The sequence below is a fragment of the Triticum dicoccoides genome, chromosome 7A, assembly GCF_002162155.2.
Source record: "Triticum dicoccoides isolate Atlit2015 ecotype Zavitan chromosome 7A, WEW_v2.0, whole genome shotgun sequence".
Lineage (NCBI taxonomy): Eukaryota > Viridiplantae > Streptophyta > Magnoliopsida > Poales > Poaceae > Triticum > Triticum dicoccoides.
In genome coordinates this window covers 718,386,899-718,406,215 of record NC_041392.1, presented here as the reverse complement: position 1 = coordinate 718,406,215, position 19,317 = coordinate 718,386,899, and the positions used below count along the sequence as shown (strand labels likewise).

Below are 19,317 nucleotides of genomic sequence, written 5' to 3'. Positions count from 1 at the left end.
GCAACATCTCGGGAAGAACCAAGTCATCGTAATGGCATCTCTAGCCAGAACAGTTTTGTTGGTGCACGACGACGTGGTGGCTCGACAAGTGTGGGCAACGGCAGTAGGGTCCCCCTTGAAGTGGAGCCTGATGACTACAATTCTGGGGTTGATGAAGAGAAGCTATATTCTGATGTTATTCAGAATTTACGACGGGCACCTCGGGCTGAAAACCAAGATGAGGCTCACAATGCAGTCCGTGTGGACGATGACGCGGTGGGTGAGGACGAAGACCTTGCAGCTGTTGAATGGGACCATTTGAACCCTCATATGGAAGAAGGTACCGTTTTTGCATCCATGACTGAGTGTAGAAATGCACTTGTGACATAATGCATCAAGGTAGAACGTACTTTCAAAGTTGACAAGAGTGATCAAGTATGTTACAGAGTGCACTGTCCGACTGAGGGTTGTCCATGGAGGCTGCTTGCATCTAAAATGCGAAATAGCACTAATGTTCAGGTCAAAGTGAACTCTTTTGAGCACACATGCCAGGAATCAACCCTTAGGAAGGATACAATTAGTAGAGCCAAGTCAAGATGGGTGGCAGAAGAAGTAAAGAAGTGGGTGAAAGAAAACCAGCAAGTGGGTCCAAAGGAATTGCAGAAGAACATTAAAGATAAGTTCAAGATAGATTTACCATACATGAGGTTGTTCAATGGTAAACAACATGCTATGAATTCTATTTATGGTAACTGACAGAAAAGTTTTCAATTGTTGTATTCATTCAAAGGTGAAGTGGAGAGGACCAGCCTAGGTAGTATTGTAGATATTGATCACCACACCGTGGAGTACACATTCAGGGGAGTGACAAAGACCAAGGAATGCTTTAGGAGGGGTTTTGTCTGCTTTGAGGCTTGTCGCCGGGGTTTTTTGGCAGGCTGCAGGCCTTATTTGGCTATTGATGCCACTTTTCTCACAGGAAGGTTTAAAGGACAGTTAGTAGCAGCTTGTGTAGTTGATGCACACAGTTTTGTATTTCCAGGTGCCTACGGTGTGCTGGAGACAGAATCTGAGGAGAGTTGGACTTGGTTTTTGCATAATCTGTGACGGGCTATTGCACATCCCAATGGGTTGGTCATTCATACAGATGCCTGCAAAGGTTCAGAAGTGGTCGTGGACAATGTGTTCCCTGGAGTAGAGCATAGGGAATGCATGCGTCACCTTGCTGCAAATTTCATGAAGAAATTCAAAGGAAAGGTGTATACCGACAATTTATGGCCAGCATCTTTGACTTGCAGTGTGAAGAAGCACAAGTATCACTTGAGACCGTTATACATGAATCCCAAAGTGAAAGAATACTTGGAAACACACCACTCCAAGTTATGGTCCAGAAGCCAATTCAGTGAACTGATCAAAGTTGACTATGTGCACAATAATCTAGCAGAGTCTTTCAACTCAACGATCCGAAAACTAAAGGGTCATTATGTGGTGGATTTGCTTGACAGGATAAGGGTAGAATACATGCAGAAATTTCATTATCGTGCAGGAATAGCCGAGGCAAAATTCATGGGCCACATTATCATCCCAGCTGTGATGAATGAACTGAAGCAGAAAACAACAGGCTTGGAAATGAACATGACTCTTTGCTCGGGTACCACAGTAGAGATATCATATTTGGATAAAGAGAAGAGGGAATGGAGATATACTATGGATTTAGAAGTTAGAACTTGCAGTTGTAGGCAATGGCAAATAACTGGGTTGCCATGCATTCATGCCTTGTTTTTCATCACTTCTCTCCCAGGTCCAGCAGGGAACATACAGCAGTATATGCATGATTACTACTCTGTTGCAAGGTTCAAAGCCACATATGCTTATGCCTTGCCTGCTATGGAGGGAAAACAACAATGGGACATGGTGGACCCTGGATTCAAGCTTTGCGCTCCAGTTCTGAAGAGAGCAGCAGGTAGAAGAGTCGGATCAGACCTCGCAGCAAAGGGGCTGGACTTGGAGCGAGGAAGCGTAAGTGCACAAGGTGTGGTGGGTCTGGTCATTTCGGTAAGTATTATGATAACACAGTAGATCCAACGTTCGGAGAGAGTTTTGATGAAGGCTTCGATGAAAATGTTGGTCAGCAGCCGGTTGCCTCAACAGATGATGAAAATGATGGTCAACACCCGGTTGCATCAGATGAGGATTTTGACGAGGTTCCAAATGATGAAGGTCAACAGCCACATGATTTTGACGATGATCCAAAATATCCTCCAAATAATGATTCAAGTGAGGCTTCAAATGATGATCCAAGTGAGGCTCCAAATGGTGATACAAGTGAGGCTCCAAATGGTGATCATGGTGATCCAAGTGAGGCTCCAAATGGTGACCAACCTTCTGTTGTTGTGAGTTCTGCTAGGTATGTAAATCTTGCAAGGGTCAAATACTACTGTACATTTATCACTTGACATGATTTCATTACCCTTTATGTTTTGCACAACTCTATGGTAGGTTTGAAGAAGATGCGCAAGGTACCAAGAGGAGAAGAGAAGAAGCGATGAGCACAAGGTGCACGAGGAGCAAAGTGATGGCAAGAAGCTCAAGGAACAGACAGAAGCCCCAACGCTATTTATGAATAATTATGAAACATTATGAATAATGTTGTATTTTCTGTTGGATGATGTTGGACCTATGTTAGAAGTATGTTTGAATGATGTTGGACCTATGTTAGAACTTCAAATTTGACATGCTCTATGGATGTTGGACCTATGTTTTTCCCTTTTTTTATTTTTTTGAATTTTGTTTTGCTCATTTGAAATCTGGTCAAACCTAACTTTGACTAAGATTTAAACAAGTCTAAAACATCAAAATGAAAAACTAAGCCTGGATCCTTCTTAATCAATCCAAAAGGAAGTTGTGATGAGGTTTTTGAAATTTCATGAAAAATGTGCTAAAAAGAGTGGTCCAAAGGTAGGGTAAACAACCTCATTTGTAAGCAAGGTTTTTTTTCGACCTTGTCTAAATCAACCAAATAACTTTCCTACACATATATTATATATATATATAGACTATGTGCGCTGGTTTTTTTTTCATTTTTTCATTTTTTTGAATTTGTTTTGCTCATTTCAATTCTGGTCAAACTTAACTTTGACCAAGATTTAAACAAGTCTAAAATATCAAAATAAAAAACTAAGCCTGGATCCTTCTTAGTCACTCCAAAATGAAGTTGTGGCGAGTTTTTTGAAATTTTCATGTTCATTTCACCAAAACACTTCTCTTCACCTCATACAAGAGAGTTCGAGATACTCGAGATATCACATAAGACACATAAACTTATCGTTTAAATGTATGTAAACCTTGTTTATCAACTTAAAACATTATTGTATGACATAAGAAGACTATGTGCGCAGGATTTTCTTTTTTCTGATTTTTATTTAATTTATTATGCTCATTTGAAATCTAGTCAAACATATCTTTGACTGCTCCAAACCCCTCCCAAACCCCGCTAACCCTAGCACTGAACAAGGACCGTACATCTAACCCTAGCGGCGATCCAGGGTCGTCGATCTAACCCTTCTATAAGGAATCTGCGGGGAGGAGGGGGGCGATCCGCGAGATGCAATCTGATTGGCTGGGAGATTATTTTTTCTAAAGAAATACCGGGCGCGCTGGATGGACCATTGAGCCGTCTCGTTGTCCGGGCCTGAGACCGCAGTTAATAGGCCGTCTCAGCCTTTCCAGGCCTATATGCATGGGAAGGGCGGCGACGTGGTTTGCATGCGCGAGCGAGCCGGACGTGCATGCATGCAAGCGAGGCGAGCTAGGCTAGCAAGGCAGTGGCCATGCACGTACTGATTCAGAGCGAGGAGAGGCGAGCTAGCGAGGCAGCTAGGCTAGCTAGGCGAGCTATTTCGTATTTTAGATGCAAGCAGCAGCCTTCTATGCAGTGCTTCACATGTACGCACGCGTTTCATGCATCGTTTTCGTGCAAAAATTTAAGAGCCCAAAACGTAATGGATTCACACACGCGTCTGAATTCACACACGCACTGTTCTCATCTGTTCTCTCTTCCTCTCCCACCCACAGGCCTATAAATGGGATGCCTCTCTTCCTCTCCCACCCACAAGCCAGATCCGATCCATTCTCTCCAACTTCAAACACCCAAGCGACCGAGCCCTTTCCAAGCGAGACCAAGTGAAGATGCAGTTCAACGGGCCGACCTTCAACCGTCCGCCTGTCGTGCCGGAGCTGCGCTACCCACCGGGCATGCTCATGGAGAGAGAGCTCCGTGTGTGGGCGACTTCTAGGTGGAGGGGTTCCGTCGAACTCATCCGCGCCTTCCTTAGAGCCGGCTATGCCCACCTCCCACGGGGTTCGCCTAGGATGTTCACCCTCAACGAGGTTCGTGACCGCGGCGGCATCCTCCTACTGCTCACGGTCACCTTCACCAACCCGTTTGACGCGCGCGAGCTCCTCGGCCAAGTCTTTTGGTCCGGCTGCGAGGCCATCTTCTTCACAGTGTACAACATCTTCACCAACTACGAGAACATCTTCCCCACTCCAGGCCAGATGCACTCCCTTCCCTACGACGAGGAGGAGGAGGAGTGAAGACGGTGTTGAAGGGGCGCGCGGCCAAGGTGGAAGAAGGAGGTCAAGATGAAGATGTTCAAGGCCGGAGTCAAGCTCGTCATGTTCTTAGTTTTATCGTTTCTATTTTGTTGCTTTTCTATGTCATGTGTGCCGTGTCGTGTCCGTGAACTATGGGTATTATTATCTAAGTTATTATGTCATGTCCGTGCTCTGGTTAAATTTGACGGTGTGTTACATCTTATCTAAGTTATTATGTGTGTTAAAAAATGTCCGTGCCCAAACATATCATTTTTTCCCTAAACCAAGTCATGAAGTTCGAGAACTTGTGGCTTTCATTAATGAAAAATGAAAATCGAAGGGGGTGAGAAGCCCTCTCTTTCATTTAAAAAAATAACAAGTCATGAACTAACATGCAAATTTATTCCATTTAAATCCTAAATCAAGTGCCACTCTAACCCTAAACCAAGTGCCATTCTAACCATAATCATGTGGCAGTGCAAACATACGTTTCCAACCCTCCAAAATTTCAGTGCAAAACAAAGGAAAACCACTCTCATGCGTGTGCAAACATTCACTATCTCACTATGTATACATTCCTTCCCTATCCATGTCAGAGTCTTTCCATCTGTCCTAGCGGTTACCAGCGCAGCCCTAAATGCCACAAACCCACGCGGTCCTGGGTTTGAGTCCCCAGGCGCACCAATTTTTTGTGCATTTTCCACCCTTCATTTTTCTAGACAAATTATTTTTTCTCAATGTAATGCCCTTAAGAAATGTTCATTTATTTTGGCACCAGGTGTAAACCTCTACCAGAGATGAGGCACATTTTCGATGACAATTTGGTCTTTGATTTAAATCACGGTGTATTTGAATTGGAGTAATTAAATTGCTATTAAATATTTAACAACTACAAAAAAATTCTCAACTTAATTGTTTGGCTCTGGAATAATTCAATTAGCTTTAACAAAAAGTTTCAGCATTATGATTTACTGCCTAAATTAAATCAGGACAAAAAATAGAAAACACGTAAGAGAACCCCCGAATGGGCCTAATTGGATGCAGTTCGCCCATTAGTCTAGCCTGCACTCGGCTCTAGATTCTGAATTTGGCCCATAGAGGAACCTTTTTTGGATAGAAAGGCAGAGTAGAGAGCTGCATTCATTGATCAAAAGTTTCTGGATTCCTCATTTCTTCTCCCTTTTTTCAACATATTTAAATGTTGGTTACTTCTTCGTTTTTTCAACATTTAAACAACTTTGACCAACATTTAAACTAGGTGAATTTTTCATACAATTTCAAGCTTACAAATTCCTCCATAATTCATGCCTTTTCATACATTTTCACCATTACAACCAGTGCGATTACCATACCTACCAATGCCCAAAAGTAATTGCAAATGGGTATTGGTATTTGTGCTTGATCTTCAAGCTTCCTAACCTTCTTCTTCAACATCCTAAGCTCAACAGCTAGCTCTCTGTCAGTGCGTGCTTTGCCCTCCATCTCTTCTTTCGGAGCTCGTGTTGCGGCCACTGCCGTTCGTGGCAGCATGTGCAACCATTCTTCATGCTCTTCTTGCAGTTCATTCATCAGTGTCTTGGCCAGAGCATCGACCCAAAGAAAGAAGCATGTCACCTGCATGAACACCAAACAGATCAACCCATTGCTCAAAGATCCCGATCACGAAAATGGTGCAATTGCCCCGATTCTTACCCCATTCTCGCTGCACACGTAGAACGGACGATTCTGATTCCTCGGTGTGTGAGAAACCCTCCGATCAACGCCCACCCGGCACCGCGGACAGACCAAGACAGGAATGTCCACATGCGCCCGACTCTGCATCCGCGAGGTGGCGCGGGAGCTTGAGGAAGACATGGAGCTCGGAGCCAAAGGGGATCTCAACGCCGCCGCGCCTTCCACAACTAGCTTTCCACCGTCGTGCTCTCTCTCTCTCGCCGTGGTCACCATCGTGCTCTCTCTCTCTCGCCGTGGTCACCACCGTGCTCTCTGTCGCCGTGGTCACCGCCTCTTTTACCCGCTTATATAGCACACCCGCAACGACTCTCTGCTCAGCGGCTCTCTGCTGGGTTCCTCAAGCCATGCGTGCAACAGTATGAATACAATTGGCCGTCTCTGCCCCCTGGTCCCACCTGTAAGGGTCGAGTCAAAAGGTTGACCTGACGGAGATGGCAGAATTCACGTAACGAGTCGGTGCGCACGGACTAGGGGCAAAACTGAGCACAATTCGCATCTGAGGGCAAAACTGAGCACATGGACACCACTGAGGACAAAAGGATAATTAACCCCTCATTATATCCATATGACGACACGCCCTCTTGCAAAGACAAGTCTACCTTTCCTGGATGCCAAGTGATTTGCAACATCATCCACCGTCTTCGTTAGGGCATCTCCAGCCGCGCCCCCGAGGCCTCCCCAGGCGTTTTTTTCGTGCCGGCGCCGAAAAAACGGTCCAGTCGCGCCCCCAGGAGCCCGATTTTCGCCGACCTGAGCCGAAAACAGCGCCGGCGGACCCAGGCCGAACCCGGCGCGCTGGGGGGGGGGCGCCGGGGCGAACTGTTTTGGCGCGAAAAAGCCACGGGCCAGCCGCGTCAGGGACACGGCGGCTCGTCTTCCCCCAACTGCATCGGTTCCCATGGGGAATCAATGGCCAGGCTGCCGCCGGTCAGCCTTGCCATTGATTCCTCACGGGCGGCGCGTCTCGGGACGGCGCGCCGACGCCTCCCCTCCCTCGCGCGTACACACGGCGCGGAGCGGCTATAAAAGCCGGCGGTTCTCGCCGGTGCCCACACCAGACTCGCCCCTCGCCGCCGCCCAGTCCCTCTCTCTCCGTCTCCGTCTTCCTCTCCCGAGCGCCACCGGCAGCCCCTCTTTCTCCCTCTCTACCACCGCCGAGCCCGTCGCCATGGCAGAGCACTTCCCCGGAGACGAGGCGGCGGCGAACGGCTTCGGCCGGCATTCGCTCCGCGAACAGGAGTCCTGGCTCTTGTTTCAGGCGAACATCCCGGCGCCGCCGGACATGCACGCCGGGCCGACGGGGTGGCGGCTCAGCGACGGGGGAGTGCCCGTTCCCCCATTACCCGACGCCGTGGCGAAGCCCACGTACTTCGCCGAGGAGGTCGAGGTCGCGCGCGCCTCCCTGACCGACGACGAGCGCTCCCTCCCCCAGTACGCCGCCGACAATCACACGGCTTGGGCGGCGTACTTCCAGCGCCGCCAGCAGCAGCGCCTAGCCTCCACCAACGACGCGCCGGTGGTCGGCGTCGTGAAGAACAGCGTGGGGCGCCACCTATGGTGGGGCGTCCCGGGCCGCACGCTGGAGGGCGTGCTGACGCATCTCGACGGCGGCAACAACCCGCCGTTGACCTATCGTGCGACGGGGGCTGCCCCGTCGCAACACCGACGCGCATGGGCGCCAAGGAGGTTCGCCTCCTCCTCGTCTTCCTCCTCTCGCTCATCTTCCCACTCCTCCGGTTCTCCGGCGCTTCTCGGCGTCAAGGCCGAGCCCGCGGCGGAGACGCCAATCGGTCGGCGCACTCGCAGCGTCGGCATCGTCATCAACGGGGGCGGCCGGCGCGCCCCCTCCTTGTCGGCTCCTCCGCGCTTCGTCAAGCCGAAGATGGAGCCGGGGCTGGCGCCGGTGAAGACGGAGTCGGGGCTGGCGCCGGTGGAGGCGGAGTTCGACGACGACGACGCGGTCCTAGAATGGGCGCGCCAGGACTCCATTGCGATGGAGAAGGCGCGCCAGGAGAAGGAGAAGGAACGCCAGCGCGCCGCCCTGCGCCGCTTCGAGGAGCGCCGACGCGGCCGCGTTGAAGACGGGGTCGTCGTCTTATGCGACAGCGACGACGACGACGACGCGCCGCCGCTAGTTCGCCATGGTGACGCCGGGCAGGGGTCCAGCAGGGGCGCCCGCGTCAAGGAGGAGAAGGCCGACGATGACGATGGCGGCGACGACGGCGACGACTTCAGCCCTTTTCTTTTTCAGATTAGGTTAATGTAATGAAAATGCGCGAATTTTACCGAAATTTATCATGTTTGGCCAAAATTTAACTAGTTTTTGTCATAACTTCGCCGAACGATTCTTTTTTTTTAAATACGCGCCTAGGGGCGACCCTGGGGACCGACGGCTGGGGACCGACTCGCCCCAAGGCCATTTTTTTCGCCGGCTCACCCCCAGGCGGCGCTTTTAGACGCACCCTGGAGGACCAACGGCTGGAGATGCCCGGTTCCGTAGCCCGAGCGCCAATCCTAGATCTAGATACGAGCAGGGGAAGGAACCCAGCGTGCGTGGCAAATCGCAAATCAGCAAGGAAGGCCGCTTGGTCAATCTCAGGACCGCATCTGATGGGAATGATCGTACTCTTCCCCAGATTAATTAACATGCAGACCAGACCAGTTGCCGAAAAGCTGAAGATTTCCCACGACCACCTTGATCTCAATCTGCTTGGGTATGATGAACATGACCATATCGTCTGCAAATAGAGACATCCTGTGCTTAATACCATGTCCCAGACGGATTCCAAAAGACCAATGTTTTCCAAAAGTAATTTGCCACGCCACGGAATCGAAGGCTTCGACACATCCAGCTTAAGCAAAAGGTAATCAGACACATCCAGCTTAATACCCATGTCCCAGACGGATTCCAAAAGACCCATATTTTCCAAAAGTTCCTGCTTGTTTGCGAGTGCCTTGACCGAGATTTTGGCAAAACTGTGAATCAGACTTATTGTTAGAAGGGAGAGAGGTGATTGGTGGAATAGTTGATGGATTCAATGTTTATTGTTTGAGCCTCGTGGCATATATATATAGGAGTACATGATCATATTGAAGTACAAGGCGGGGTAGAATAATATGCTACGCTATCCTAACTTTCCTAATAATCAATGTACTCAACATCCCCCCGCAGTCACAACGGTAGTGACGCAGACGGTTAGACTGGAGAAGAATCCGAAAGCAATCCGACGGACACCTCTCCGCAGTCACAACGGTAGTGACGCAGACGGTAAGACTGGAGAAGAATCCGAAGGCAAGCCGACGGACACCTCCCCACAGTCGTAACGGTCGACGCATCCGGAAGTTGTGACTGGAGTGGCAACCGACGATGTTGCTCAAGCAAGGTGGTAGCCCTTTATGCCGTTTGTCGATGTAGCCGAGAGCAGAGGGTGGTGCAGCCGTGGTCGAGGTAGCTGTGCGAAGAACGCCGTGGTCAATGTCGAGTCGGGGAGCCGGTGTCGAGGATGTCGCCGTGGAGCCGCGGGCGCAAGGAGGCGCCGAGTTAGCATGGGCGCAGTGGTGTCGAAGTAATGGTGCACCGGGAAGAAGATGTTGTTTATGACACGTCGCGCCGGGTTTGCCAAGCCCGGGGACACATCATGGACGAAGGAACGCACCGGTGTTGCTAGCACCAGGCATGCGCAGACGGACGAAGATGAAGTTGACGAAGCGCCGCACCAGGCTTGCCAGGCCTGGGGACACATCATGGATGAAGGCACGCATCGGTGTTGCCAGTAACGGGCATGCGTAGACCGGGACATGCACGAGTTGTACGCCATATCGGAGAAGTCGGAGAGACCAGCAGAGGACTTGACGGTGGTTGTCGGAGTAGATGAAGTGGTCGGGGTAGATGATGGCGACGCTGGCAATGGGCTGGTGCTGGACGAAGATGAAGGGGGTGGACGGGCTGCGGCGGCGGCTACGGGGGTAGCAGCGACGGCGGCGGCGGCGGCGAGGTTAGGAGCGCGACGGCGGTGCTCGAAGTAGGCGAAGAACCCGACATCGTGATGAAAACCGGCGCAGACGGTAGTTTTCCCGCGTCAAGGGAGGCGGCACGGCGCATACCACGGGAAGTCGACGCGCGGGGACGGCGGTGGACCGCGGGCCAAGGCGCTATACCCCGAAGGGGCGACGCAGCGGCGGCGGGCAGGTCGGGGCGACGACGGAAGACCTCGGCGCGGTTGCGGGGACCATGGACCGCGACACTACAGTCCGAAGGGGCGGTGCAGCGGCTGAGCGCGGGTCGGTGCAACTGCGGGGACGGCTTCAGATGACGGCGGAGACCGCGTGCCACGCTCGCTACGGCCCGATGGGACGACGCAGCCGTAACGCGAGGGTCGTTGCAGCCACGAAGACGGCCTGAAACGAACGTACTCGAAGCAGTGATAGACCGCGGGCCGCGACACTACGGCCCAAAAGAATGATGCAGCGGCAGCATGCAGGTCGATAATGAGAACCATGGGATGACGGTACTGTGGTCCGACAAGACGACACAACAGACAGTCTAATGCTCGATCGATGGAGAGGCGTGCGTGCTCGTCGATGACCTTCTCTGGATCCCTGCGCAAGCGCAAGCAACGGTTGATCAGACCGGTCGCGCGTCGATGAAGATGCACAGGATCCCACGAGAGCGCGGCACGTGATGTAGATCGGTGCTGCTTCGGCGTCCAAAGTCCACTTGCATCATGCGGTCCAGGAAGCATGTGTTTGTACAGCGAGCTGCACATGTGCATGCACGTGAGCAAAGCAAAGCCTGGGAACCGAGCACGTACGAGGACGCACTCGGCCGCCATACTGCTGTCGCGCTGCATGGTGCTCGGGACGACCAAGCTCCTGATAGGAGTCAACGCAGACGACGAAGCAGGCGCACGTCGATGGACGAAGTAAACCGATCTTATATCGGAAAATTAAAAAGTAAACGTCAATTAAAACGACCGGCGAGAGAGAGAGAAATCCAAGCAAGGGCTCGGGGAAAGACTCTTTAGGGCAGCTGATCAACACGACAGGCGGACGGACCCTAGGTATGGGCGGCGCGGCCCCCGACGGCGGTCATGGAGGCCGACCATCCCGAGGGTGGTGCGCGAGGCAAAAGTGACGGGCGGCTGCTAGGGTTTGGATCGGTTAGATTGATATCATGTTAGAAGGGGGAGAGAAAGGATCAGTGGAATAGTTGATGAATTTAATGTTTATTGCTTGAGCCTCGTGGCATATATATATATATATATATATATATATATATATATATATATATATATATATATATATATATATATAAAAATACATGATCACACTATCATAACTTTCCTAATAATCAATATACCCAACACTTATCAGCCGGAAGTATGTGATCTCCATCATGTCAGTGATTTGATCGGATTCTTCCGGCTCGCTGAGGTCCGCGGCCTGCAGCTCCAAGACGTCCAGATTGATCATAGAATTGCGTATAGCTGGAGTGCCAAGCATGTGACTGAAGTGGTAAAAAGATACAGATGCCATGCCTGCTTCATGATCAGAGACGATTTCGTCGTTTGGCCGTAGTTTAAAGACCATGTTCCTCTTCTGTTGTGCCTATCAAAGAATCCGCTACGTGTGATTCTAGATGCTCTTACAAAGCCCGATTATAGATGCCTTTAGGCTAACTCTAACCGATACCCTATAAAATAGAGGAGGATGCGGACGATCAAAGCTTGGTGGAGAATTTTTACCCCACCAACTTTCGGTCGGACCTAGCCGAACTCTTCTATTTAACGGAGTAAAAACCAAATTTGCATAAGTTCAACCTACATTTGATTTAAACAACCGAAATTCGACACATAATCATCCGCCTTGTCTTCACATCCCACCGGACATGAGTTTTTAAATCTAAACATGAACTTAAACATAAAATTAAACATGAAATTAAACTAAACTAATATTCATCATGACCCTTGTAGAGGGCGAGCCAATCTGCCTGCGACATCTCACCAGACGGCTCCGACCCTGTGTTGTCATTGCCGCAGTAGGGGAAGATGCACCGCCATTCTTCCATGTCAAAGTCCTCTCGTCGTTGCCACCGGCGCCGCCACCATGCGGCTCATCGCCGGAGAGGATCATGACCTCCCCGTCGACCACACGCTCCGCGAAGATCTTTCATTCCGTCTCCACGAGCTCGGGGTACTGGCGGCAGAGGTCTACCATGTACTCCTCGTCAATGCCGTCTGACGCGATGCTTTCCCTTGCCTCTCGGTTCTCCCTGGCCACCGCCGCACTCACCACCCCCAGTGGCGACAACTCGAGCTCGACGAGCGCTGTTCCCCAAGGGAAGTTGAGGCATGCCGTGGAGTCATGCACCTGGACCTGCCACCGGTTGTACTCGAGGGCAGCGAGTTCGGTCGTGTGGAAGGATCCAAGCCAATGGCGCTTGTGGGTGTCGCGGTCCGTGATCTCCGCCACCCACATCCCTAACCCCACTATCGGACTCCCAACTACTTCCTCTGCGGTTGCCGCAGTGTAGGGAGTTCGAGGAAACCTGCGAGGTGGCCCGATGAGGCTGCAGTCTCGCGGCGTCGACGACGCTTGAGGACCCTGCGACTCTCATGGCCGGATCATCAGTGGGGACTGCCGGCCATAGGATCTGGCCATTGGGAGGAGGGGAGCGGTGGGGAACGACGGGAGGAAGGGCCGCCGACAGCAGGGATGGGGGAGGGGAAGAGGTAGAGGAGGCAGAAAGAAGAGTGGATTTTTTTTTACTCCCGCGCCGAGTGGTGGAGTAAATATTGGCTAGGCATAAGAGGCGGAGGATAAATTATCCTCACGTGGGAATGACTGTCGTTGGTTAAATTAGTGGCATCTGGTAGAGATGCTCTAAACCGACTAAGAGCATCTCTAGTAGATCCTGTAAATTGAATAGAGGGCATCTGCAAGATGGGGAGCATCCTTTTGCGCATCACCGACGACGCCATCGAGGACATGGGGCGCGTGGGGAGACGAGGTCGTCCCGAGGGTGAACGAGGCAGTCGGGTTCCTTGGCCGCACCACCACGAAAGCTGCCAGCCACGGTTGCGGCGGCTACCGCGCTACGCGCTGTGTACGAGATGGAGGCGAAGGCGATATGCTTCAAGGGCCCGCTCGACGGATCGCTGCTCGGCCTTCATGATCTCTTCAAGGCGGTCCTAATCAAGCACGCTGCGCCTGACTCGAGCACGCCACGCCTGCGGACGATGCCGGCGCCATGGTATGAATCAAATTGTAATTTACATTTTGTTTTTAGGGTTTTCGTGTTACTTCTTAGGGATCCGGTTGTAAATTTAACTACTCACAAATGGACTCTACATCTAACATGAAAGATTTTTGCGGAATCTATTCTACCACAACAAATGCCATACTAGATGCTCTAAACCGAAGGCACAGAGAGAGTTACCGCACCTCCACTTCCCATTGCATTCCTCTTGTGTAAAAAAAAAGTCGAAGTGAAGTGAGCTCCTCTGGTCGGAGAGGAGCAGAGCAGAGATGGCCGGAGCCGGGGAAGACGAAGCAGCTCCTCCTCCCCATCCCCCTTCTCTAGATCGACAGGTGATCATCTTCTCCCTCCTTCTGTTAACCTAGGTTTTCCTCCATGGATGGATCGATCTGCGGAGTGCCCTCCTTTTCTCTGTTAACCTAGGGTTCCTCCCTCCTTCCCTGCAGCAGCCCATGGAAGAGGCGGCGGCGGCGGCCAAGAGGAGAAGGTCGGAGCACTACCACGGCGTCGCCGACGGGCCGTCCTTCCGCATGGAGGACCTTCCGGCGGTAACTTCCATTCCATTATTAGTTCCTCAATTTCCCCCTTAGACGGGCGACGGATCTGGAACTCTGGGACAAAAAAGACTGCTGTTTTGTGGGATTTGCTGCTGTGGCCTTCATTGATTTAAATTGGGCATCTTGCTTAATTGGTGAAACTACAGTGAAAAAAACTGCAGCTTGCATCTGCTCGTATTTCTCCTTCAAAATACATGCACTTTCAGCTCATTGTGTCAGCCAGTTACTTTTAGATAAAATGCAACCCCTCTAAAAATTCAGGTCCTCTCTTGTCGCAGGAGGTTCAGCCGGTTATAATCTCACTGCTGCCACTGAAAGAGGCCGTGAGGACAAGCATTGTTTCAAGAAGTTGGAGAATGCTCTGGAGATTCCACTGCGATCTATGTTTCAATGAACGCGGTGATGTGGATTCTAACACCGATGACAATTCCGCTGATCAGGTTAATGGCACTGGCACCAATGACCAATCCACTAATCAGTGTGGTACCAAAATAACACGAGCAAAGTTCATTGAGACTGTAAATTCAGTTATTCAACAGCATAGTGGGGTAGGAATCAATAAGTTCAGCATCAAGTGTGGCCTGCTCATCGAGGACTCTGAACATCTTGACAGGTGGATTGAGTTTGCCGCTTCATCAAAGGCAAAAACAATAGATTTTGATTTGAAGATATTTGATTACCCAGTTGAAGAAGTTCCCCATTTTCCTCTTGAGGCCTTAGATGCTCAAGGTAGCTCACTTGTGCAGTCCTTGTCTCTCGCCAGTGTTTCTATAAAGCCAAGCTCAGGAATATGCCGCTTTACAATACTCAGAAGGCTTGTTTTGAAATCTGTTCAGATATTTGGAGATTTTCCAGGCTTGCTTGCAAATTGTTCAAGACTTGAGGACTTAGAGATCATCAGGTGTTCTGGTGTGGATGACTTCATCGTACCAAACAGACTCGATAAACTTCAAAATTTGCTGATTGCTGGAACGGATGTCCAGATGGTTGTTATTCATGCAGCTGATCTTGCTCATTTTGAGTATGAAGGACGACTGATCCCTATAGTGCTTCATGGTTGCTCAAAATTAGAGACGGCAACAATTGCGTTTGATACCACTAATCCTTATGCACTGGCCCATGCATTCAATATAATTACAAGCATTTCCCCAGTGAAGATATTAATTGTGCGAGCTATTATATCAACATATGCACAGGTTATCTTAATTTTTTTCTTTTAGCTTACCTCATAATTCTTGAAACTTGGTGTTACTGTCAGTGTCATCTTATTTGTTCCTGTCATGTTTCAGTCCCTGGAGCTGCCATTAAGACCACAGGGCATGTTTATGCATCTGAGGCATATGACTTGTCAAATTGTCGTCTATTGTAGAGAATTAAATGAAGATAATGGACTTCTTCAACTGGCCCATTGGTTGGACGCTGTACCCCGACTGGAGACGTTGCACTTGCATGTGAGTACCATTTCATTTGTTGACTAAATATATGAACCTTCAAGAAAGAATTGTAGTTTGATTAGTTTGACCGAATGATTGCAAGTTTCCAATGCAGATGCACTATCTGAGTCCCGGTGCTTTCTTCAGTGCCGAGGTGGCGGGGGCGGAAGGTCCCTGTATGTGTCGCCATGATCATCTTAAGACGGTCTTCATGGGTGGGTTTCAGTGTTACAAGTCTCAGATTGAGCTGGCGTGCTCTATCTTGGGAAATGCTTTTGTACTTGAGCAGCTGACAATCGAACCAAGGCTCACAGAAGCAATATGGGGTGATAAGTCTTACCAGTGGAATATAGGCCTTGAAAGAATTTTACCAAGGGTCTGTGAATGGGCACAGCGAACCTCGAAGCGCTTTGGTAAGGTGATCACCGTCTTAGATGCCCCCCTTCACAGTGAGTAAACCAATCCTTTTCGCATCTACGCGCTGTCAATTAATCTTGTGTAGTCTGCAGTATGCAGCATTCAGTGTAGCTGGGAGAATGCCCCTGTAGAGTGTAGTGACTGTTTTGGTGTCTATAAATGGAATCCATAGGGCTTTGCCCCTCTTAATAAAAAACAAGTAATCTCTGGTTCATCATAGCAAAAAATCTTGTTCTGCCTTTTATGTGTCTCCAGTGCATCTGCTATTTTTTTTTCTTCCTCATTTTGCCTTGTTTCAACCTTTTAAGAGGGTTATTATTGGAGGTACTGAAAGAACTCTGAATGGTGAAAACTCGAACAAACTTAATTGCACTCTATCTATTCATGTACACATTTGCCAGCTCCTGAAAGAAGAAGACTCTCTCTAGGTCCGCACCTCGATATGAAAAATGTAATATCTCTCCAAAATACAGAGCATCTAAACAAAATTTGCCACATGGCCTAATACTGCTCGGGTGGGATCCGAGAGAACACACTCCGAAACCATGCCACTGCCAAGTCGAGGAGGAACTGCCCGGTCGAGGAGGAACCTGAAGTGTTCTTTGCGGTGCAGGTTGGTATCGCGACGAATCTGCCGTTTGTTTGGGTGAATGCCAACCGAGCCCGGTTCCATCCTCCAGCAAATTTTGCTGAATGTTTCGGATCACCCAGTTCACTGCATCGACATCACTTGAAAGATGGCCATGAGGAGAGGAAGGAGGGTGATTGTCGCCGGATCTGCGCCCTGAGACGAGAACACCATTGGTGGGTAGGCGGCACTTGTCGGTGGCGACACCTGGTTCCCACTGGGTCCAGGACAAGAGAAAAGTATCAGTATTAGCTCATGAATGATGTACATGCGTGTATATCGTTGTTAGATTGCTGTAGCTAAATGAACTATTTCTGCAAGCCCAAGGGAAACTACTGACGCTACCATGTTACTTGTAAACTGACAACTCGCGCACACATTGCGGCCAATTTGAGCATGAGCAGAGAGCATCTCAAGGAGAGTACCCCTATCCCACCTCCAAAATTTAGAAAACTGCCAATAACTCAACTTTGCTGCTCGAATAGATTGAGACCTCTGCCATGCCCGAAACTAGTTTGGTGACCCAATCACCCAAACATGTGAAACTATGCAAACTGATGATTATGCACGAGAGAGTTTAGTTGCTAAATAATTAAATGAAGTATAGCTAAAGGGAGTTAATCACCCATGCATTGAGAGTTTAGTTACTACTACCTTCCGAAAGAAATATAATAGTTTAAATCACTAAAGTATATCTAGATGCTCTTATACTTCTTTACTGAGGGAGTACTTCCTTTCATGCAGTTAGCATCTCATTTCTCCGCAAAAAAAAAGTTAGCATCTCATTTAAGCATAAAGATGCCTTCTATGGAGAGTTGGGATCGGTAGGTTTATCACATAATAATTTTTTTTGAGGGAATATCACATAATATCTTAAAAAAGAGGTTCATCACATAATATAATACTACAGTTTTGCTAAAGTACATCTAGATATAATTCGTGTCCACATAATAATATAGAGTACTAGTTAATTTAACAGTAATATAATTCGTGTCAAGCCGTGCATGATGCATGCTACGCTGTCCACATGCACACGTCCAAAAGAAAAAGAAGCGATCGAAATGCCAAATGGCCACGACGTGCCGAGCACGTCCAACGACAATGACCCAACGAGCGTACCTCGACCCGCCGGCGGGGCAGAACACGACGCCGTAGCCGGCACTGCCGCCTGCGCACGTGAACGTGGACGTCGCGTCGTCGTAGGCGTAGCTGTAGGCGCGCGGGCACGCGGCCTTGAACAGCCGGGAGTAGGCCGTGGGCGCGCACGTCGCCGGCGTCCCGTGCTCGCCGCTGCAGCAGTAGGCCTCCGTCCCGAACGCCTCGCACGCGCTCCGGCACGCCACCACCGCACCGGCCACGACGACGCGCAGCTCCGGCGGGCACTGCGCGTTCAGGTCGGCGGGGCAGTCCGTGGCCGGGCAGCTCCCGTTCGCCGGCGCGACCAGCACCGGCACGTTGAAGCCGTCGACGAGGCTCACGTCGTAGAAGTCGTCGCCTCCGATGGAAGCGAGCGTGAACTCGGCCAGCGTGGCCGGCGGGGCCGCACCGTGGCCGGAGCACTCGACTGTGCCCGAGCCGCAGTCACCGGTGGCGCAGGCGAAGCCGGCGCTAGAGGAGGAGCTTTGCACGCAGAGCATGCGGCCCCACATGCGGCCGGACCAGCCATCGTCGACAGTCACGGCACGGGACTCGCCCGGGGAGAGCGCGAAGCCGGTGGTGGACGGCGGCGCCACGCCGGCGTTGGAGAGGATGCCCGGCCACACCGTATAGCCGCAGTTGTTCTTCACTGTGAACGTCGAAGGGCTTGCTCCTGGTGGCCATTAAGTACAAAATCCATATATTGTGTCCATTGATGAGATACAAGCTTAACTAATAGTAACTGGAAATTTAACACAAAAATTAAGAAGCGCATTAACAAACTTATTAACAGTGGCACAGGAACACAAATAAAGAGTGATTAATGTTAACTACAGTGTACCTTTGAGGAAGGCGAAGCAGAGCAGAGAGAGCAGAAGTGCTCCTCCCATGGAGCCGGAGGAAGAGAGGGAGAAGAGAAGGGATCAAAACTTGAGTGAGATGATGACACAAAAATTATCAATTCTTAACACGTCCATGCATCATGCATGTGATGTGATCATCTAATTAACTAGTAATTAACTGACCTATTGCTGTTAGGAGGTACTCCGTCCGTCCCACAATATAAAAACGTTTTTCAAGCTTAAAAAAACGTTCTTATATTATGGGACGGAGGGAGTACTAAACTAAGGGATGGAGGAAGCTACAAACATTGAAGAAAGGTTCATTCGATCTCCAAAGTTGATTTTCAGTATAAACTATTAAGAGATTAGACATCAAATGTGGTTTGCAAATTGCAAGTTAGGTGAGCATCTTCGTTATATTAAGCCTCGCCTCGGCCGGTGAGTTGACTCGTTTAAACAATATGTGTTTTAAAATCCCAACCATGATTGGATCAAATAAGAATTTTATTTCTTGGAGTGAAAGGCTCAAACAACAATCAGGAGTACTCCCTCTGTAAAAAAAAAATATATAAGAGCATTTAGATCATTAAAATATTATTCTAAATGCTCTTGTATTTGTTTACAGAGGGAGTACTATATATAAAGGGAATGCTTGGCGTCACCCGAGGAATCGAGTAACTTTTTGAGTGGCATAGCTGCAGCTCGTGGTTCCTCTCGACCCTCTTCCGTCGCCCCC

At 49.8% G+C, this 19,317-nt stretch overlaps 2 protein-coding genes across 2 annotated transcripts; one reads left to right on the top strand and one right to left on the bottom strand.

The window, feature by feature from the left end:
* Positions 1 to 13,736: 13,736 nt before the first annotated feature.
* On the top strand, positions 13,737 to 16,701 carry LOC119330004 (putative F-box/LRR-repeat protein At5g54820). Its single transcript, XM_037603111.1, has 6 exons — positions 13,737 to 13,899; positions 14,014 to 14,115; positions 14,403 to 15,320; positions 15,414 to 15,575; positions 15,661 to 16,006; positions 16,588 to 16,701. Exons 1-6 carry the CDS (start codon positions 13,837 to 13,839, stop codon positions 16,665 to 16,667), a joined length of 1,671 nt encoding a protein of 556 aa, XP_037459008.1. The 5' UTR covers positions 13,737 to 13,836; the 3' UTR covers positions 16,668 to 16,701.
* LOC119334026 (thaumatin-like protein 1b) lies at positions 16,687 to 18,631 on the bottom strand. The gene is made up of 3 exons (XM_037606702.1): positions 18,581 to 18,631; positions 17,722 to 18,412; positions 16,687 to 16,819 (listed from the first exon to the last, which is right to left on the bottom strand). The coding sequence occupies exons 1-3, from the start codon at positions 18,627 to 18,629 to the stop codon at positions 16,687 to 16,689; spliced, it is 873 nt and encodes a 290-aa protein (XP_037462599.1). The 5' UTR covers positions 18,630 to 18,631.
* Between the last annotated feature and the right edge of the window lie 686 nt (positions 18,632 to 19,317).